Here is a 23,044-nt window from a genome sequence, read left to right as displayed (position 1 = left end):
CTGGTCGCGATGCTTGGAAGAAAAATGATGGTATTCGCGATAATGCTTTATAGCGTGATGCGCTCTCTCAAGTGAAAAAAGGCCCAACTTTAGATAGCGCGGACCCGGCCACGGTAGAACGGCAGCAGAGGCGGCGCGCGGTGCGCAAGTGTCGACGTATCAAAGGCAATTTCCATGTTCAGCAACGGATGTTCTTTCATCTGTTAAATAATTAACACTTTTTCTAGGTATTTTTACGTGTTATTGTTGTACGGTCAACGATCGTGGGTTTCTTTTCGTAAGTTATGTTTGTTTTGAGTGTTTTACTTACCTATTGGCCCCGCAGAGCTTGCGCAAATGGCTGATTTTTCTTGATTTGAATATTTTTAATTTAAATTCAAATTTTTTACGCTCTGCTCACGTGTGCTTGGTTGTAACTCTTAGAAACCAGTGCCGGGTGCTGCCGCGGTGACCGTATCACAGAAGGTACTTGAAACAAACAGGAAGTGTCACTACTAGGGATGCATACGGAAATGAGTTTATAATTGTTTCACATTCATATGGCACGAATTTTACCAATTAGTCTAATAGCGCTAACACTGGATTAGTGCATTGAATGCGAACGACTCCGCGTCCATTAATTGGAACTGGAACACCCCTTGGTGCTTGGAAGGAAACCCTTTTTTGGTGGATGTGGGAGAGCAGCGTTCCAAATTGTCTGTGGTTGTGGCAATTTTGCCACCGGTTGAGAGAACAGGTTGGCCACCTAACGAACGATGAAACTTTGATGGGGGTAGTGCAGGAAATTACACTTTTGTGCTATCTGCGTTCATAATAGTACGACGTTTACTACCTGGCTTAGCGCCGCCCGGGACATTCGTGACGGGTGGAATGGGTTGCCTGAAATTGCGAGCCAAACTGGCGGGAATCTTGTATGTTAAAATAAGATTGTTGCATGAATTGAAGTAGGAGGTAATAAGTTTTTGAAATGCTTTTTTAATAATTTGAATAATCAAGGTAGTTACGGGACGTTTGGTTGGAAACAAAAAAAAAATTCATCAGTGATTGTGACTTGCTGAGAACTCGTGGAAATGATTTCATGTAAATAAGTGTTGTATTTGTTTTCTTCTATCTCTAAAAAACAATAGTCGACCGGTAACTCAAAGTGGAGAGCTTTTGAACACGAAGGGGCTATTCTTGACAGAATGATTCCATCAGCCTAGATTGGATAAGTTTTGAAAGGTGAAACGTGAATGATATTGGAATAAAATTCTTGTAATTATATTTTGGCTCTTTTGTTCCGATTACAGTGATCTTAATCTTACGGTCACTTGCCTGTCGAGTCAGAAAAACTACGGGGTTGGGAATCGAGCCCAAGAGAGGTAATTGGCTCACTCCATACGCTACGATCGTCTTCTATTGCTTGTAACTATAAAGATCAAGGCTGTTAGTCATACGTCGAATTGCAAACGGATCTTATCAAATATCCCGGAGGTGAACGTTGAAATTTATAATTGTTCTATTCTTGTCCACATTTCGACAACTCTAATGCCACCGTTACTGGCCGTCCTTACTTTCATTATGCAGAATAAGAAAGATATGTATATATTTTCTCGAATCTCCTGCTAAGCGCCAGTATGATGACTCTTAAGATTTTTTCATTGATGTTGCAGATTGTACGCTTTTAGGCTAGATTCGGGATTAGCTCTAAGCAAGCGAAAGAAGAGAGAATGGCATGACTCTTGAAAATTGGATGAAAAATTTCATTTTTCAAAAACGTTCAGAAAAAAAATTCTACATTTGTTTCAGAAGGTCTTTTTAATGATTAAATTGAGCTAAATTATCAACACTTGAACAAAAAAAAATAACTGATTTAAAATTACCGAACGACATACAAGGGCGGGTTTTAGGGGTTCAATCCCTTCTCCCTCCCGACAAACTCAAGAAAATACAGGGGCTAGACAGACCAGACCAGACAATTTTAATATCTTTTAAGCCTGCTATTATTCATCGATTCATGGATTGACTTTGTGAACGCGCTTAGTGATTGTGCGGTATATTTTTCTCATTTTCTAAAAAATGTCCATTAGCCCCGTTCTCCGCTATATCATGAAAATACTCACCGAAATTTTTTATGGGTACGCGACCGCTGAACGAAGTTTAGTGTGTGCGATTTAAGTTGAACTACCAATTTTTCAGGTAAATTACGAAAACTGGTAGTCGTTATAGTTAAAATCCATCCAGCTTGTCCAGCAAATAACATAAACTGCAAATTAACGCTCCGAATGTGTAAATGTATTTAAATCGATGGAAAACCGACTATTCTATTCAAAGTCCAACTAAATTTTAAAATTAAAATTAAAATGTTCTAACGCTTACTTTGGCTGGCCATAGTCCGATTTTTTAAATTTGTTTGTCATTAGACAGATACGTCTATCACAACATAAATGGAACAGAAAATTTTTCAATTACACTTTGTTGATGAAAGTTATGATGGAAAACGTAACCAAAAGTCCAAGAATACAGCTAAGTATTTTTGTACACCAATCGATTGAATTTGATACCAGCTATAATGTGCGGGAAAAAATAGTTTCAAATTTACTAAAGAAAATCCAAAAGTTAGATATTTCACAGAAAATTTAAAATTAAAATAAAATTAAACCTGTTTGAAACTTAGATTGAAATTCATATCGAACATTTTGGCATTATTGATCACCAAACGATTGAATATTACTTCAATGACAGCTTTGACAGGAAATTCTATCATATTTACTAAAAATCCCAAGAAGTTTTGTATTTTACAGAAATTTTTGAATCTTAGAGTTTTTTTGTGACTTAGCTAAGCACGCATTCAAGAATGTTCGTGTACCAACCGACTAACCGAATATCTAAAAAAAACTCGATATTTTTACTGAATGCTAATGCAAATTGCGGTGAAAATACGGATTTTTTATTTATTTTTGTACAAGAAAACGAAACTAGTTCACTCTGCAGATTTTACCAGTTTCGGAGTTCAATCGAGTTCAATAAAATTTTCTACAAATTGTAGCTGATACCAAACTCAATCTACATAAAAGATCATAGATGTTTGTTTTATATTTTCCAATATGTTAAATTCGGAAGCTTCCACGAAAATGTAGATTTTTTGAGATTTTGATGTAAATATAAGATTTTACTCCTAAAAATTTACACATTGCTAAGTTCATTGAGTTGGTAACAGATCGGCTGAAAAGTTCGTATCGTTTCTATGAGAGGGCGCCACTAGAATTAAATCCATACCATTTTCAGTTCAAAAGATACGTGTATAAATTTGACAGCTGTCTGATTATTAGTTTGTGAGATATTGCATTTTGAGTGAAGCTACTTTTGTTATTGTGAAAAAAATGGAAAAAAAGGAATTTCGTGTGTTGATGAAACACTACTTTTTGATGGAAAAAAGTGCCGCTGATACCAAAAAATGGCTTGATGAGTGTTATCCAGACTCTGCACCGGGCGAAGCAACAATTCGTAAGTGGTTTGCAAAATTTCGTACTGGTCATATGAGCACTGAAGACGATGAACGCTGTGGACGTCCAAAAGAGGCTGTTACCGATGAAAACGTGAAAAAAATCCACAACATGATTTTCAATGACCGTAAAGTGAAGTTGATCGAGATAGCTGACACCCTAAAGATATCAAAGGAACGTGTTGGACATATTATTCACGAATATTTGGATATGAGAAAGCTTTGTGCAAAATGGGTGCCGCGTGAGCTCACAATCGATCAAAAACAACAACGAATTGATGATTCTGAGCAGTGTTTGGAGCTTTTATATCGAAATAAAACCGATTTTTTCGTCGATATATAACAATGGACGAAACATGGCTCCATCACTTCACTCCGGAGTCAAATCGACAGTCAGCTGAGGGGACTGCACGCGATGAACCGAACCCAAAGCGTGGAAAGACTCAACAATCGGCCGGTAAGGTTATGGCGTCTGTATTTTGGGATAAGCATGGTATAATTTTCATCGAAAAGGGAAAAACCATCAACAGTGACTATTATATAGCGTTATTAGAGCGTTTGAGGGACGAAATTTTAAAAAAAGGCCCCATTTGAAGAAGAAAAAAGTTTTGTTTCATCAAGACCATTCACCGTGTCACAAGTCGATGAAAACCATGCTGAAATTGAACGAATTGGGCCTCAAATTGCTCCCTCATCCACCGTATTCTCCAGATTTGACCCCAGTGACTTTTTGCTGTTCTCAGACCTCAAGAGAATACTCGCTGTTAAAAAATTTAGAAGTAATGAAGAGGTAATCGCTGAAACTGAGGCCTATTCTGAGGCAAAGGACAAAGTACTACAAAAATGGTATCGAAAAGTTGGAAGATCGCTATAATCGCTGTATCGCCTCTGATGGCAATTATGTTGAATAATAAAAACGAATTTTTGCAAAAAAATATGTGTTTCTATTAAACGATACGAACTTTTCAGCCGAACTGTTAAGCAAAATCTCTTAGACGTGCACTTACGTGAATTTCACGTAAGTGCCTACAACTGCTTCAATTTTTAAAACTTTTGTGAAAATATCGATTTTTTGAAATTTGTGTTAAATATAAAATATAAAATATATGAAATTTTAGCTGGAAGTCAATTCAGTCGGTTGGTACACGAACATTCATGAATGCGTGCTTAGCTGAGTCACAAAAAACTCTAAGATTCGAAATTTTCTGTAAAAATACAAATTTTCTTGGGATTTTAGCAAATATGATAACATTTCCTGTTTAAAAATTTAATTGAAGCGATATTCAATCGATTGGTGATCAATAATGCCTAAATGTTCGATATGAATTTAATGCTAAGTGTCAAACAGGTTTAATTTAATTTTAGTTTCAAAATTTCTGTGAAACAAGTTTTGGATTTTTTTTAGTAAATTTGAAACTATTTTTTTCCAGTACATTATAGCTGGTATCAAATTCTTCGAATACTTCTAATATTCTAAAATTTCTGTAAAAATATCAAATTTTTTGAGACATTTTAAGTAAAGTTGAAAACGATTTCTTCTAACTCATATAGCTGATGTCAAATGCAATCTATTAGTTTAAAAAATGCATATGTCGTCGCTTTGAATTTAAATATATGTCGAAAATACGAAATTTTCGATAATATATGCTTGGATTTTTGGTTACATTTTTGATCATAACTTTCATTAACAAAGTGTAATTGAAAAATTTTCTGTTTCATTCATGTTCTTATAGACGTATCTGTCTAATGATAAACAAATTTAAAAATTCGGACTTCTAACAGCTGAGATATGGCCAGCCAAAGTAAGCGTTCCGACATTTTCTCAACAGGCTTTAGTTGTAACTTTTTATAATAACTTTGAATAGAATATTCGGTTTTCCATCGTTCAAATACATTTTAATCCGAATGAATTTATCTTTATAGTGGTATTCGAAGTGTTGAAACAGTTTTACGCCAAATTTAGAACAAAAATTCCGTTTGTAACACGCTGTTGAAATTGAAATTTTTATACTTATTAATCTGCAGTTCTGGAACTGAAAGTCGTATCCGGATCGATAGGGTTCTATGGCATTCCAGTACCATTCATTTGAATCCTAAACTGAAAATGAAAATTGAAAATTGGTTAAGCGATTTGAGAGAAAATCGAGTGCACTTTTTTATTTTATTGCACAATTTACCACGTTACTCCGGGACCGGAAGTTCGATCCGAAACAAAAATCAATAGCAGGCTATAAGTAAAAAGATCTTTCATTTGAATCTAAGTTGTTTTGTGAGCTTTAAATTGTCGTGTCAACCATATCCGAGATAGCCGAGTGCACATTTTTGTGATAAAATTTTGTGACAAATTTAGAAAAAAAATCCGTTTTTGCATTTTTTCTCGATTTTTCACTATGAAATATGTAAACACGCCCTTGTAATTGAAATTTTTATACTTATCAACCTGGAATTCCGAAACTGGAAGTTGTATCGTGATCGATAGGGTTCTTTGGAAAACTTTTTTCAAACGTTGGAGAACTGAATGTATTCTTTCAAGGCAATAGCCGTCCCTCTTTTCGCGTGGTCTACATTGCATACTACATTGTAGCCAGGAAGCGAGAGTTGCTCAATTTCAACCTCTTATAAGAAAACAATGTCGATATCCAATGTTCGTAGAAAACTATAGAGTGCGTTTAGTTTGGTGGGATTGGTTATTGTGTTTATGTTTGTAGTTGCGATGTTGTTGTTCTCCATCGCAGTTCTACATCATCTTCAGGCGATTCGTCGTCACCGTGGTTTTTTTCATGTTGGATGACAGCGAGCGCGTCGGCTACCAGTGGAGATCATTGATTGATCTTACCACGTTACTCTGGGACCGAAAGTTCGATCCGAAAAAAATAGCAATAGCAGGCTATGGGTAAAAAGACCTTTCATTTGAATATAAGTCTATGAAAATCGTTTCAATCATCTTTGAGAAAATCGAGAGCCGGTTTTTGTTACATACACACATATCGTCATTTTGCAATTTCGAAGAACTGAGTGGAAAAAAGAGCCATTAGTCACTGGGGGCTAAATCTGGCGAGTATGGGGGGTGGGGAAGCAGATCAAAGCCCAATTCGTTCAATTTCGCCATTGTTTTCATTGACTTGTGGCAGGCTGCATTTTGTTCCATCGAAAGCAATCGCGGAACCCACTAGGAAAAAACCTTTTTCATGCTCAATTTTTCATGAATTTACACTTCCATATGATATCTGTGTCATCTCACGGAGCTTCACTTTACGATCTTTCATTATAATTTTTGTCACTTCACTCACATTTTCCGGTGTAACGGCTTCCACAGGTCTACCCGAGCGTTCCGCGTCATTTGTGTCGGTACGACCACGTTTAAACTCTGCGAAGCACCGACAAATCGTTGCTTCTGATGGAAAAGAGTCCGGATAACATTTTTCAATCCATTGTTTCGCTTGCACGGTGTTTTTACCCATTAAAAAACAATGTTTTATCAAAACACGAAACCCGGTTTTTTCCATTTTTTAAACAAACTACAAAACGACTTTACTCCAACCTCGATAACTCAGCTGTTTCTGGTCGGATCGACTTAAAATTTTGACCCGTTTCAAGCAAAGGCTAGTACTCTAGAAAGACGTGGTTAATGGTTTACTACGAGCGCCATCTCTGCTTTAGTCTCGGGATTTATTGATCCATGTGTTATATCTTAAGTTGATCTTTGGTTCGTGAAGACAAAATATAGAAATAAATACCACTACCGTTTTTTATTACAATTTGAATTCTGAGTGTTTCCTATCTTATCCTGATGGATGATTCATTTGCTTATTTTGAAAGTTTGCAGTCAACTGGTAAATTATTCAATATTACTTACCATTTATTTGAAAAAGATGATTGAATTACGGTTTATATTTTGGAAATAATCAATGATTTTCATTTCATTTTAAAACAGACTGATAAAACTTGTGATGAACACAGTTTCATTAGATTTGTTGAAATTTTCAATTACAAGCATTTAATTTGGAACCAAACAATCCTCAATATATCATCTTATTCTGTTTGGCGGTTTATATTTCATTTTTGATTCGAAGGAACGCTGTATCAGGTGATCACTCCGTTCATTTCTGTTTCAGTACTTCGTTTTGTTTTTAAATGTGTGGTATTCTTCAAAATAATTTTCTTTGGTTCTTGAAAAACAAAAAGGTTTGTCCATAAACTAGTATAACCTATAGAGTGAAAAAGTACTCAGGTCGGTTAGGCCATCTCTGAGGAAACGAAAAGAGCTACTCCCGAAACCGGAATCTAGAAATAAACCGGAAGCTAAGAAATTTTTTACGTGTTTTGTTTCGCCGCTTCAAGTAACGGTATCCAATTTTTGACATACTTCACCATATAATTCCGGAATTAGAAGTCATATCCGGATGAAATTTGGCAGTTTTGTATGGGACCATGATACCTTTCATTTGAATCTAACTTGTTTGTTGAAATGGGTCACGCCCTCTCCGAGAAAAGTAAGGAATCCAAGTTTGTGAGAATCGCTTCAGCCGTCTCTGAGAAAAGTAAGTGCACATATTTTCGTTTTTTTGCATATATTACCCTGTAATTCCGGAACCGGAAGTCAGATTAAAATAAAATTCAGGAACTTTGTGTGGAGTTACAAGATCTTTCCTTTAAATCTTAGTTTCTGAGAATCGGTTCAGTCATCTCCGATAAAAGTGAGTGCAAAAAAATGTTACACACACATACACACAAATACACACACACCCTCACACACACAAACATACAGACATTTTGCGTACTCGACGAACTGAATCTAATGGTATATGACACTCGGCCCTCCGGGCCTCGGTTCAAAAGTCGGTTTTCACAGTGATTGCATAACCTTTCTATATGAGAAAGGCAAAAAGTTATGATGAACAAATTTGATTTCGAGGGTCTCTAATAAAGAATGCATCATATCTCGACACCAATGCATTTTGTCTTCGGCATGTTTTCTTGTTTAAACATGATCTACAACTTTACTAAAAGCGTGAATTCTCTATCTCGTATTGCATGCAAAAGAATTTTTTCTGCTCCCTTGTAGGTGGATTAATGACAACTTGGATAATATTAAAAGAAGCTGGATATTCCAAACAGAATTGCTTCTAAAGACATGAAAGCTCCATAATCACAAATAAAAAAACCTTTTTTAATCCATCTAGCGGTGTAATGATGCCTTTCTCATATTACTTATATTTTCAAAAATATCACTAAAAGATTCAGTGAAGATTTTTTTTTCAATCTTAAACAAAATAAGAAATTTTCTTTGGGTATAAACTAACTTAACCTTTTTAATTTGTAAACAGTTATGTCAAGTTAATAAGATTTTTTCTTTATTTTGCATCTTTGCACTAAATGATTAAACACACTTTACCCTATAGTTCTGAAACCGGAAGTTGGATTCGGATGAAATTAAATAGCAACCTATGAGACTATAGGAACTTTTATTTCAGCCTGTTTGTGGAAATCGATCAAACCATCTCTGAGAAAATTGAGTAAGTCCCGTTTTAAACATTTTGGTCACTATTTCCGGTACTTCTGGAACCGAGAACTTGGAACCAGTATAGGCGAAGTCGGTTCGTTTAGTAAGTAACTAATATACCCTACAAGTTGATTCAGTTTTAGATCAAATCTAGAAGAATTTTACCCTTTCCTGTATCATCGCTCTAAATGACGGTATGAAATTCAATGGCAACCTATGGAACTATGAGATTATTTATTTTATGAGTGACATTATTTGACACATTCATACACGCACATACACATACATCGCTCAGCTTGATGAGCTGTGTCGAATGATATGGAACACTTAGCCCTCTGGTAAAATTTTTAATAGTCAATTTTTCAAGTGATTACATAAACTTTCTATTAAAGAAAGGCAATAAGTGTACTTTTATAGAAAAGCATCTTTATCATGATCTTTTAATAACACTAACAAATTCAATAAAAGAATTAGAAATTTATACTTTTTCACCTGAAAAATATTAATTTTGATGTGGCAACCCTACACGTTATACAAAATTGAACAAAGCACGCTGCGAACGGAGCAAAGTCGTCGTGTACTAGTTTTGCATCGTCATTTTGAATGACGATTTGAATGTTTTGACACTCATCGCCCTATAATTTCGGAACCGGGAGTCGGAACTGGATGAAATGGAACAGTATATTTTAAGACAATGAGAGCTTTAATTTGAATCATGGTTTGTGAGAATCGGCTTAACCGTTGCTGACAAATCGAAGTGAATTTCGTTGTTGGAGATTTTCTTCACTATTATCGGTGCTTTCAGAAGCAGAAACCGAGGACTAGTAGTCCCGAAGTAGTTTTATATATTCATTAACTAAGAAAATTTACCAACTAGATGAATTTAGCAGTAAGTTTTATAAAAATGTGCACCTCGTTTCGCCATCGATTGTGAAAAAATACTCATGAAATTGAAAAATTTCCCTAACCGCACTGTAATCCCGGAACCGGAAGTCGGATCTGGATTAATTTTTCGAGGTTTTTTAAAGAATTTTAAGACCTTTTATTTGCATCTTAGTTCGTGAAAATCGGATAAAAAATTTCCGAGAAAATTAAGTGAGCATTTTGTAATAAGTTTGCACATATTCCCTTGTAATTCCGGAATTAGAGATCCAAATGAAATTCAAGAAAATTTTATATTTGTGTTTGTGAAAATAGGTTCAGCCATCTCTGAGAACCGTGTGTGATTATTTTTTCCTTTTTTTGGTGCATATCACCCTGTAATTCCGGAACCGGAAGTCGTATCCAAATGAAACTGAGGAACTATGTATGGGAACTTAAGACCTTTCATTTGAATCTAAGTTTATAGCATCTCTGAGAAAATTGAGTGACATTATTTGTCACATACACACATGCATACATGCGCACACAAACACATTTTGTGATCTCGACGAACTGAGTCAAATGGTATATGACACTCGGCCCTCCGGTCCTCGGTTGTAAAGTTGGTTTTCACAGCGATTGTAAAGCCTTTCTATATGAGAAAGGCAAAACGCGTGTTTTGACATGATCCCCACTGTGTGATGCGATAAAAGTGCATCACATAAAAATGCTTCGCATCACAAATGCCGTTCAGTCTGACAGCAATCTAAGGGTACTAGATTTGGGAAGTGATGCACAACGTTTTGATGCAATGCACCTTAAACACATCACATGCACTCTGACAGGTCTGTTTGATCAAATATCACAATTTCGCGTGACATACACTCTAAGGTTGCTGTCAGAGTAAAAGCGTAACGCGAAGCGTGGAGGCGCGTGTGCGAGCTAGTTGCCTGTCAGAGTGAATGCGATGCGAAAACAGTACATCGCATTGAATCGCTTCGGTCCGCTTTCCGCGCTCGCTCTGCGAAGCGAAGTGATTTAATGCGATGTACTGTTTTCGCATCGCATTCACTCTGACAGGTTTGCTTTGATCAAATCAAATACTAGCTCACACGCGCGTCCAGACGCTTCGCGTGACGTTTCCAATCTGACAGCAACCTAAGGTACAGTGGGAATTTTGGATCAATAAATGGATTGAAATATCGTGATGTGAATATATTATTGCAAAATAAACTGAATCAATAATTTGGTTTATTTGTTGCATAGATTTTTACTGCTATATTAGTATTTTTGAGTATCATTCTTTTATGAATATTCAATCTTCGGTTCTAAAATTAAAAATATATATACAATTACCTTAAACTCACCGTTCGATTCCTAATTCGTCATAGGCCCAGAGAGCTTTCCTAACCCAAAAGGTAAAAACCCTCTATACAATTGAAAAAAAAAACACAATGTGACAAATTTAAATCGTAGTATTCGCGAACAAACTGTCCGTTTCGATGCTGGCCAAAATATGTTCATACAGTACATCCTTCGCATCGGCGGCCAGCAGAAAGTCCATGTGATTGTAGGGAAATTGCTTCAGTATAACCAGGTTCGGTAGTTCCTGGGCTAGTCGACGAACATCGATGGGATGGGTAAGCTGATCGTTCGATCCGTAGTAAATAGCGACCGGAGCACGCACATACGTAAGATTGTAATCCGGCGGTTCGAATGACTGATAGATTTGGGAGTTGTTGGACGATCCATAATCGAACTGCCGAAAGTGTCCGGACTGAACCATCTGTCCGAAGTGGATGAACTGCTTGATGGACGCACCGGCTGGGATGTGACCGACGATTACTGGGATAACTTTCGGGTCTAAATTCTGATACTCACCAGCAGATAGAAGAAACATTGTGTGCACACAGGAATCTCTATTGTTCGGACAGAACAGGTTAGCCAGGTGGTTGAAGAAAGGTGCAGCCGGCATGACCTGATTGACTCCCAAGATATTAACGACAGCCTGAAATTAAAAAAAATGTACGTTAATTTTTCACGACCAACGAAAGTATTTCGGTGATTTCACCGTTGCTGTTTGTAAATGCGTTGCAAGATATCGCATTAAGGGGTTGTTAAGATAATATAAATATGCAGCAGGTGCCAGCGCGTGTAGTTTTATAACTTTTTCATTGAATTCGGGCTTCAAAGATGTCATCACGAGAAACGCAGTGGTACCCTGAGAATGTCCTATGTAGTGCAATCGATTAACTCCTCGGATGTGTAGGATATGATCGATCATCACCGGAACGTCGTAGATACCAATTTCATGCCAAGAGAAGTCCCAGTAGTCTTTCGTTTCTATCGATAAATAACTATGTTTCCGACTGTAGCGATTTCCTCGAGCATTGCCAAGCCAAACATCATATCCGCGATCCGAAAGTAAATAAGGAAGGGCATTTTGAGGGCCGATCAAAATCCAGTCTGCCGATGATCCCAGCAAGCCATGCATAATAAATACTGGTGGTTTGTCGGAATCATATTCACCTGTCATTGGGGATGCCGACAGTCGATGCATTTCTACAACGAATCCATCGTGGGTTTCCACTCTATGGACTTCCGTTCTATATCCGTATTTTGTAGCGATTTGATGCTGGAAGAATATTCTTTATTATGAACACTTGTAAACAATGACACACTGGGAACTTGAACTTACAGTTTGAAGAATGCCGTCTTCGGCATCTATTGCGAGGAGCATCAGCACTGGCACTGAAACTATGCCCAGTAGTACTAGAATGATCTTCGTCATGATTGGTTGTTGCGAAACAGTTAGTTTTGTTAAATGCTATTGAATATTTATACGACTTTGTGCATATGCGGGTGCACTTAGTAGCTGTCATAACCCTTTGAGTACGCAAGCATTCTATAATCGCGTTACAGTTTTTTTCCGTTTTTATTTTTATTATCGACATTGTTATCTATCCGAGTGTATACATCATCGAGTGTTCTACTACTAAAAAGCGCTAAGAAACAATAGTTAATCACCAACTACGTTGTATTAGTTAACTAGTTCAATACCAGCGGTTCTCAACCTCCTTTCATATCGCGTATGTTTTTAAAACTATCGTGGGACACCCTTTTACATCAACAGCCGTACAGAAGTGGATGAGCTTGGTGTGGTATGGTAAAATGTTTTAAATTGTCCCTCTTTCGAAAAAATGGTAAAATTTCTTTCTTTATATGTTAGCTTAAAAAGTATGGGTAAATGTTTCGTTATATTTATGAGTTGATGTTTAACATTACGATATCAATAATTACGATGAAAACTTAATGCTCAAATCACAATTTATGACGAATATTGGCATATTCTAATAAAATCTGAAAGCTAGAAGCATTAAAGAACTAGATTCAAACACAGATTTCGACAGCCTTGGAGTTGAATTGTTACCGTTTTTTTCAAATGGGTTTAGTTTAAAAAGGAATAATTATTCAACAAAATGTTGCACTAGTGATCTTTACAAAATCAGTCGAATTTTCTAGTGAGAATATTGAAAATATTCCTGAACGAGTCCTAGACAAAATCGATTTTAAAGATTTCAAATCCGTTTCGGATTTGGATGCACTAAGATGAGTAATTATGTTTCCTACAAACCGTTCATACAATGTAAGATTAAATCAATATTACACTTTACTAACGAATAAAAAATAGCACGTTTCAATATCCAATTTATGCAGAATAAAGGAAAAATATTCACTGAAGTTAGTTTTTTAGTGAGTGCAAAGGTCGGACATTCCGTTTGACTCGTTCCATTAAGTTTTGCCCAGCTCTTTTGCTTTCCCTCCCTCGCCACAATTCGCCATTTCGTCTTGATCTGGCTGTCTTTTGGGTTATATAGATGTTCTGCTGGAGGGTGACCTAGTATTTTTCTATTGAACGGAGCTCTTGGGTTCCCACTATTTTTTTTTTTAGACGTGGCAAGATACCAAATCTGGTCGAAAAAGAACTGAACCTTTGTGTGGTTTGAGCGGCGGGTAGGGTGCAACACTTTTGAAAAATCAATTTTTTTAATTGTAATTTCAAGAGTGTTTCGTCAAACATTCAAGCCTATCGAAACAAAATTGTGGAAGTCAGGGCTTTTATCTTTTCTAATTTCATATTGCGAAGAGGCAAGAGCTCGGCGCGCAGGCCTAAAAGTTTTGCTTCGATTGACTTAAAAATTTGACACAACATTCTTGAAATAAAATATACAAAGTTTTCTTTTATATGACTATTCGAAAGACTTAGACCCTACCCGCTCTCTAGAAAAGTAAAATGTTTTCTTCGATATTATAAACAATATACTTTAAACGTGTTTTTTTATTCGAAAGCACGCTTGAAAAATCCGTGTCCATCATCAACGACCCAATTCCGAATTTTACATATGGAAAGTTTTTTGGATTAAATTGAGGTGAAAATAAAACAATAACAAAAAGTATAATCGTTTCAATGCAAAGAGTGTAATGAAGAACTCAAGGAAAATTTACCTCATTTGACAGAATGTTCAAACCTTATGTTGGAGTGTTCAATTGTAAAAGACCCATCACAATTGATTGCTTTTTATCGTTGGCAGATTGGGCTATCCATCCAACAAACGTCCAAACAACAGAACTGTTTCATGTTATCGAACTTACACCAATAATTTTACAGTAAAATTTATAAAAAAAATATCTCAACAGTGTATTCTTAATTTTGTGTGTGAAATGTTGGATAGTATGTTCTGAAATTTTAATCTAGAATTGAAAACACGATAAAGTAACAAATTTTCAATTACCTGATTATGAAAATACCAATAGAAATGTTAGTTGAATAAATTGAAACAGCCAAGGCAAGAATCAACAATTACAATATTGCCTTTTTGTGATTGATGGGTTCTGCGTGTTGTACTACTCCAGCAATCGAACTCACATAGACTCCATCATCTACATTAACTAATTTCTCCATCGTGGTGCGCGAGTAGTTCGGATTTTTACGATTCGCTCAAAAAAATTGACGCGTTCGATGACAATTTCTCAACTGAAGAGAAAATGTCAAAATCGAACAGCAGACAGAATGCTACACACACGTTTTCTTAACCAGGATTGTTCCTTTATACTAGTATGGGTGTCGTTTGGAAATGTGTCGCCCCAAAAGGAAAGGATTTCCTTGTAAATATACTTGGTTCATAATGAAATATTTTTAATGTAGGACTACGTTTTTCTTTACTATGCTCACCTGGGTGCATTTTTTAAATTGTAACAAAATTATTCCAGATTTGATTTCTTAATAAATTTTCACCCGTTTCAGTATTTTTTCTAACTCTTTCACGAAACGAATGGAAGAAGGTGTAAGATTTTTGTTAATACCACGTTTATTAGGTAAACATTGTTTAAATAGTATAAAATAGGGCCAAACACGAAGCATAAAAATCAACCGAATCTATAAACAGACCTCGCTAGCTTCAGTCTATGATAATTCATGAACGAAGACACATCGAGTGCGCAGGCTGCAATCTACGTCAAGATAATGTAACAGTCAATGGCGAATATGCACACTTCGAAAAAAAAACAATGTGATTTTACATCTTATTAGATGTATATAAATGGAGCGTCGCAGTTTACGCAAATTTACGTGGAAGAACATTCAATATTGTGTCTTAAGGGATTACATCACGGTAGAAAAAAAAGAAAAGGACTTTTTTGGGGAATTATTTTTGGATCCAAAAAATGGAGTAATCAAGATTTTGTATGACGAATTTTTTAATATGTATATTTAAGTACAAAAAATGATGTTTTATAAATTGAAGAACAATATGGCGGTTTGGCGGCATTTCCGCGAAAGTGCTGCATTTTGACGGCCGGAAATTCAGTTCCCGTAATTTTCGATCTAGAACAAAAAACAAAACATTTTCAAATTTCATATTAGTGTGCATAGAGGTACGTAGGGGTTTTTTAATTAATTGATTTTCTGTAAAATGGCAGCCCTCTGAAAATAAAACCGAATTTTTCCATCACAAAATTGATAAAAAATAAATATTCACGATTTTCAAAACCCCCTACGTACTTCTGTGGAGATAACTATCGAGAATATTCTGTAAAATTTTTTAATCGATTGGTCAAGATTTACTTGACTTATGTTTCTGGCCAGTTCAAAAAACGTGGTTCTGAGACACAAAAGGCGCCTTTCTCATATTACTTGTATTTTCAAAAATATCACTAGAAGATTTAGTGAAGATTTTTTTTTACATCTTGAATAAAATAAGAAACTTTCTTTGGGTATAAACTAACATAAACTTTTCAATTAATAAACAGTTATGTCAAGTTAATATTAATTTTCCTATATTTTGCATCGTCACACTAAATGATTGAACATACTTTACCCTATAGTTCTGGAGCCGGAAGTCGGATCCGGATGAAATTAAACAGCAACCTATTAGCCTATAGGAACTTTTATTTGAGCCTGTTTGTGGAAATCGATGAATTGAGTAAGTCTCGTTTTAAACGTTTTGACCACTATTTAATATTAACCTACAAATAAATAAATTTTATATAACCTACAAATTAATCAGTTTTAAGCCAAATCTAAAAGAATTTTACGCTTTTTTGCATCGTCGCTCTAGATGACGGTGTGAAATTCAATAGCAACCTATGGGACTACGAGAATTTTTATTTTATGAGTGACATTATTTGACACATACTCACACACATACACGCACAGACACATACATTGCACAGCTCGATGAACTGTGTCGAATGTTATAGAACACTTAGACCTCTGGGCCAATTTTCACTAGTCAAGTTTCCAAGTGATTGCCTAAGCTTTCTACATGAGAAAGGCAATAAGTGTACTTTTATAGAAAAGCATCGTTATCATGATCTTGTAATAAGACTGACAAGTAGGTACAAATTGAATAAAAGAATTAGTAATTTACATTTTTTCAGTCTGAAAAATAGAGATTTAAATGTGGCAATCCTGCACGCTATACGAAATTGAACAAAGCACGCTGCGTACGGAGCAAAGCCGCACGTACCGGCGCGTACCAGTTTTGCATAATTTTGAATGACGATTTGAATGTTTTGATACTCATCGTTCTATAATTTCGGAATCGAAAGTCGGATCTGGATCAAATTGTTCAGTAACTTTTAAGACAATGAGAGATTTATTTTAAATCATGATTTGTGAAAATCGGTTTAACCGTTGCTGAGAAGTCCAAGTGAGTTCCGTTTTTGGAGATTTTCTTCACTATTATCGGCGCGTTCGGAAGCGGAAACCGGAGACTAGTAGTCCCAAAGTAGTTTTATATATTCGCTAACTAACAAGATCTGCCAACTGGATGAATTTAGTAGCAAGTTTTATACAAATGTGCACCTAGTTTCGCCATCACTTGTGACAAAATACTCAGGAAATTGAAAATTCTCACTAATCGCACCATAATACCGGAACCAAAAGTCGGATCTGGATAAACTTTTCGGACACTTTTTAAAGAATTTGAAGACCTTTTATTTGCTTCTTAGTTTGTGAAAATCGGTTAAGAAATTCCCATGGAAATCGAGTGCGTGTTTTTTTTAAATAAATTTGCACATATTTCCATGTAATTCCGGAACCGGAAGTCGGATCTAAATGAAATTCAGGTACTTTGTATGGGACCTTAGGAACTTTCATTTGAATCAAAGTTTGTGAAAATCGGTCAAGCCATCTCTGAGAAAATTGAGTGACGTTATTTGTCACATACACACATACATACATACCGGCACCCTTTTATTTTAAGCTCATAACGTCTGACTTAGTGCACATTTTGCGGACATCTATACATCAATGGAAAGCTAAAGCCCCTAGCTAACAACTGATTAAAAAACTAAGTTTATTCATTTGATTGAAAGAAAATTATTATCAATTTAGTAAAGTGATAAATTTTGGCAATTTCAAAATAGGTGTTCAATTACCGGCACCCAAAGAAATTTCGGAAAAATATAAGTAAAGAATGCACTTATTCAAAGGAAAACCGGAATTTATTATTTTCGGAGGCGTTTTGGACAAAAGTCTTCATTGTCTGATGGTGATTTCGCCTTGGCTCTCTTGGTCGATGATTTGGATGGTGGCGCCTTTGGTGTTGATTTGGCCGGTCTTCCACGTTTTTTTTCTTAGCCGAAGCATCTGCTGTTTAAGCAGTTAAATTTTCAGCATTAACCTTGGCTTGCTTTGTCTCTCGATTTCCCCTCATAAATATTCAATCCACTCACCTTTCCGATTGATACTCTTCAATTTATGATACTATAAAAAAAAGTCAGAAGAAATTTTTGTGTTGATTTCCACGCAATTAAAATTTGTTTTGAACGCAGCAAAAAGTACAAGCGTATGTTTGCATCGGTATTCGGTACAAAAAGAACGTTCTGCTATTACACACACACACACATGACATTTGTCGGAATGACGCTATCTGCTTTCTGTCAAAAGTTACGGTGTGGTGCCGGCAACCGAACACCTTCCCCTAGAACGATGGGGAACATTATAGAAAGCTGATTTTCTAATGGTTCTAAATGTTATCTAGAAAATCTATTAAGACTACTTCTTTGCAAGTTGTAGGTAAAAATCATCAGTTCAGTGCAAATCTAGAATAATTTGATTAGCTTTGTGAACTTTTTGGTGTGCGAAATTCGCACCAAATGAGTGCAAATAAAGCTGGCAAATGCTGGCTGCATCGCATTCGAGAAAAATTGTACCGAACAGTGTTTAATCTCGAAAATTACACAATTTGGCTCTTCCGAAGGTTAGAAAAGAATCCCGTACAGCATTTGGATAGTTTATTTCCCTCAAATATTGAGATGTATGGGATATTGAAGTATATGAGCGATTGTACGACTTGTGTTACGATTATATTTATGTAATGATTTCCTCTAGGTTAAGGCTCAAACTTACAAATGACTTGAAATGACGCCCTACTTCCTGGAATACAAACGTAACCAGTCTTTTCCAGAACTCTAAAGCCACTAGCGGTCTTTTTCAGGACCGCAAAAATATATCTTCTTTCTAGAATACACATAAAATCTTTCAAAACCAAATAGTCCTTTTCAGCACTATCAAAATCTTAAACGGTTAAACGGTATCAAAACAATAAATAGCTATGCACATCTCGAATACAGTCCTACGTCAATCTCGCGTTCATGTCTCTGGCATTACCTACTCCAAGTTTTTTGTTGTAGAAATTCAAAACTTCCTTTATATAAGGCCGAAATTCATAAATGTCTTTATAGCAGTCCGAAACAGCAGCCAGATATTAAAAATAAAAATCTGAATATTTTGAAAACAAAGATGTATGAAATGTGGTGCCCTATACAAAGGTGAAATTTTATTTCACTTTAGCAACACCAGTATTTACATTGACGTATTAGACGAAAATTGGAAACTATTCTGAATTTTTCGAATTTCAATTTATGAGGTGCTCATGCTAATCGCCCGGGTTGGCGGTTCAATTTATAGGGCGCTGGTCTAACAAGCCAGTGATCGTATGTTCGAGTCCCAACCTGGAAGAATTCTTAGTGTCAGTAGGATCGTAACATATCTTGTAAGCTATAAATCGACGGCGAAGTCTGTTGAAACAGAAAGGCCAAATTTCAAGTAATGCCAAGACTTTGCTTTATTTTGATGGATGTTAACGTTCACCAAACGATTATCTCAATTATGTTAGACTATTGTTATTACACGGTTATTAACGGTTGTGTATAGTGGCGAAGTTGATACCGTACTCTATATTGGCAAAGTTTAAGTTTCAGCGAGCCAATATTATTCGTGTTCACGTCAATCCGGTTATGTCTCTGACGCTACCCACCCGCCATTTCTCAATGCTCGAATAAAAACAATGCATCAAGGCGAAGTTGACCAATTATTGGTTGTTGCACATTTTATTAACTTATTCAAGATAAATTTTATGAGAAATCGCACGGTTTAAGCCTTGATTGAGTAGTTGTGAATTATGACATTTTTGGAGCATTCATTTTTGATTTTGTCTTCTAGAGGAGAATTTGTTTACGCTCAGATTCACAATATTCTGCCAATTGTTCCTTGCTTAGAAAAGTCCCTAAACTTTATGCGTATTGTTTCTTTAAAAAGGAAGGGTCATACTATTTTAATGTTTAAACGTTTAGAATGCTGAACAATTGTTTCTGTTTCTTTTAAAATTTCGTATAAAATTTAATTAACTATAGTTTTATTTTCTATAGAACAGCCGGCACTGAAACGGTTACCAATGCTTACCATATTGTCGCATTCTTCCAACAGGCAGCAGAAAGTGCAGTTGCTTGCAATGTCACCTTATCACGGGTGGCCCAGATTCCTCAGAACAAATTTTATACAATTAGCTAACGCCGCACCGTAGAACCTTCGCAAGGTTCATCAGTAAGCGTCAGCTATCACATCAAACATTCAGTAATCGTCAAGTCTTGCTTCTGGTCGCCAGCAGCATCGTAGCTCAAATATCATCATCGTTTGTGCACCGTAGAACAGACCGAGCTATAGTAGAAACATCGAGATATTCGTCGTTTTTCCTGCAGGCCGGTGGAACACGTCGTTAAAAAAATCGCATAATTAAATCAAATCTAATTGGCGCACTGTTGATGTTTGCGCTTCCTGATGGGTCTAAGCTGCGAACCGTATTCAGTAACGATGTTGCTTCCCAATTCAATTACTATCAGTTCCAGTGACATCTATCGGGTATTCACCGTGCGTGGCTTGACCGTCATTTGCCCGACTGTAAAGAGTGTGCCGGTGGCTGCACATTACATTCCCTTACCTTAGTTTCATGCAGCTAAGATTGATTAGGGTGGATTAAAGTGTGCCTTTGGAAAATGGAAATAGAATCAGTATGGGTTGCGAACTCTATATGCTACAATGGTGAAGGCAGTTAACGAAGTCAAGCGAAGCGAAGTCCTTAAATCAATATTTGTGAACTTTTATAATCTTAGATTGAAAACTTCATATAATTTTAATGCAAGTCTTTTTGTTGAACAGCAAAGTCCAAAATCCCAGTGTTCAACTTACTGAGATCTTCTGGATCTTCTGCACGCGAACAATTTGAACTGTGGAATAATTCGCGTTTTTTTCTCTCTCTCTCCTTCGGCCACTGCTGTTTGGTGTGTGCCGAATTGGAAACACATTCGACTCGTCGTCCACCGACGCCGACCGACCTGACTGGTTTGTGCCAAAAAAAGGCCGACCCCTCTGAGCGGTGTTGATTTATCTGGATACGATACCAATTTCAATTGAATTTTCAACCATTTCGAACCTACCGGCGCGTATCGCAGGTTGTTGTTCTGGATCCGGTCTGCTAGCTGCTGCTGCTTCTCGTGGAGGGCTCTCGGCAGTGGCCGCACGTGGAAAGGGAAATAACCGAATCTGTAATTTAGATGTGTTTGTTTTGGGTGTTGGTTTGAGTAATGAAAGGTTTCAACTTATCAACGATGGTTATCTGTGACAGTCCACTCGGACTGTCGGGTGCGTTGGTTTGCTACAAATACCACTCGGCAACACAACACACACGCACCGGGTGGATTTCCACGATTCTGTTTCAACAGTGTCAAATAAAAAAAGCGAATGAAAAATACTGCCAACTCCACTGGACTATGCTCAGTTAACAATTGAGGGAGATATCGTCCGGCCAGCGATCATCGATAGTGATCTCGGATTTCAACATGCTCGACCAGAAAACAGTTGAAAATATGCTTAGGCAGCTGTTTTACTGCGCGTACATCAGGAGCTGAGCTGCCGACACTGTGCTGTACGGCTTGCTTCTAACCGACCTAGATTTTCTCCTGCTACAGTCGCGATAGCGTTTATTTCGCTTAAATATATCACTTTTGGTTGTTGTTTTTTTCTTGCTTCTCGTTTTTAGCTGACAAACCGCTTACCCAGAAGAAAAAGATTATCCATTAGATACGGATGAGCTGCGTAAAGTGCGTTTTTGACTGAGTAGCATTCGATCCAAATCATTGTTCATGATTGTAGCGTAATTGTTCCGTAAGATTGCTGGCACTGATGGCATCTTCACGTTTTGGTGGTTCTTGATTTTACAGGTGATAATATCCAACAACAGCTCAAAGTGTTGATTTTATTTTAATTATGCTTCCTATTAGAGCAAATTGAATTTGTGGGTTGAGTACAAGAAAAATTTCTACTAGTTCTTCAGAGTCGTTCGTTCGTTCTTGTGATTGTTAGTATGTTTGTGAAAAGACTTAACGAGAACTTAGTTTTGTTAGGTTAAGCGAGCAAAAAAATAGATTTGCACTGAGGTTTCGTTATGAAGCGTTCCTATTAGAGAACTATCGTTCTCGAAACCAGAATTATTGATAATTCATTCTTTCACAAGAACTAGTTCTTTTGAACCGTTCGCGAACGAATTGCCCATCTCTAAGCAATGCGCATTCTCTTGCGTACAATGAATGTTAATGTTATGCACAGTTTTAGTCAAAATGTAAGAAAAATAGTTTCACATACGCCGTCCGCGAAACCTTTCAGATTTTCCTGTTATGGTTTGGACGTTTCCTTGGAAAAAGTAAGAGTATTCCTAACATTTGCACTTTATCAAGTCTAAAGTAACTACCGTTTCCACATTTGTCATTTATTTGATTCAATTCTTTCAGTACTGGTTACTGAGCCCATATAGGGTAACAGCTCCAGTAGTCATCTCATCCACGAAAACCAACTTATTTCATTTTATTTTATTTTGTGGAGCAGGAAATAAACCCGCTAGAGATAAACTCATTTGATCTCTGTCTCCAACAGGCATAAAACCTCCTCATCTATTCTATCAACAGATTGTTCACATCCAAATGATACATATATCATAAACTTAAGTAATAAATACATCGAAGAATCCATTTACACTTACAAGCCAACACTAATTCTTAAGCTAATCTGACAAGTAAATTAGAAACAATCGTTTAATTGTATTACGAGATACGTGGAAATCGAAAGCACTACACAGTGGTTCAAAAGCGCAATTTCACGCTCTTAATTGATAACTCATAGGATCGTGGTTTTTGAGGTACAGTATCTTCAGCAAAGTTGCTCAGAATGATAGACGCCATTTTTTGACAAATTCTATTTATGTGATTAATCCCCCTAAAAAAGAGATAAAAATTTTATTTCAGCTTAGGACCAACATAAGGCTAAGTTACTTCGACAAAGTTGTGCAGAAAGTTATTTC

At 36.4% G+C, this 23,044-nt stretch overlaps 1 protein-coding gene across 1 annotated transcript in view; it reads right to left on the bottom strand.

Annotated features, from left to right (window-relative positions):
- Positions 1-11,129: 11,129 nt before the first annotated feature.
- The window catches only part of LOC131434305 (lipase 3-like), a 117,220-nt gene continuing 105,305 nt past the window's right edge, over positions 11,130-23,044 (bottom strand). Inside the window, exons 2-6 of the mRNA XM_058600970.1 lie at positions 21,129-21,234; positions 12,547-12,620; positions 11,920-12,483; positions 11,730-11,856; positions 11,130-11,672 (exon numbers count right to left, since the gene is read on the bottom strand). Of these exons, the coding sequence (XP_058456953.1) occupies positions 11,314-11,672; positions 11,730-11,856; positions 11,920-12,483; positions 12,547-12,620; positions 21,129-21,234 (1,230 nt within the window). The 3' untranslated portion in view covers positions 11,130-11,313. The remainder of the gene's footprint in view (positions 11,673-11,729; positions 11,857-11,919; positions 12,484-12,546; positions 12,621-21,128; positions 21,235-23,044) is intronic.

The sequence above is a fragment of the Malaya genurostris genome, chromosome 3, assembly GCF_030247185.1.
Source record: "Malaya genurostris strain Urasoe2022 chromosome 3, Malgen_1.1, whole genome shotgun sequence".
In the NCBI taxonomy this organism is placed as follows: Eukaryota; Metazoa; Arthropoda; class Insecta; order Diptera; family Culicidae; genus Malaya; species Malaya genurostris.
This window is presented reverse-complemented; position numbering and strand designations above follow the sequence as displayed.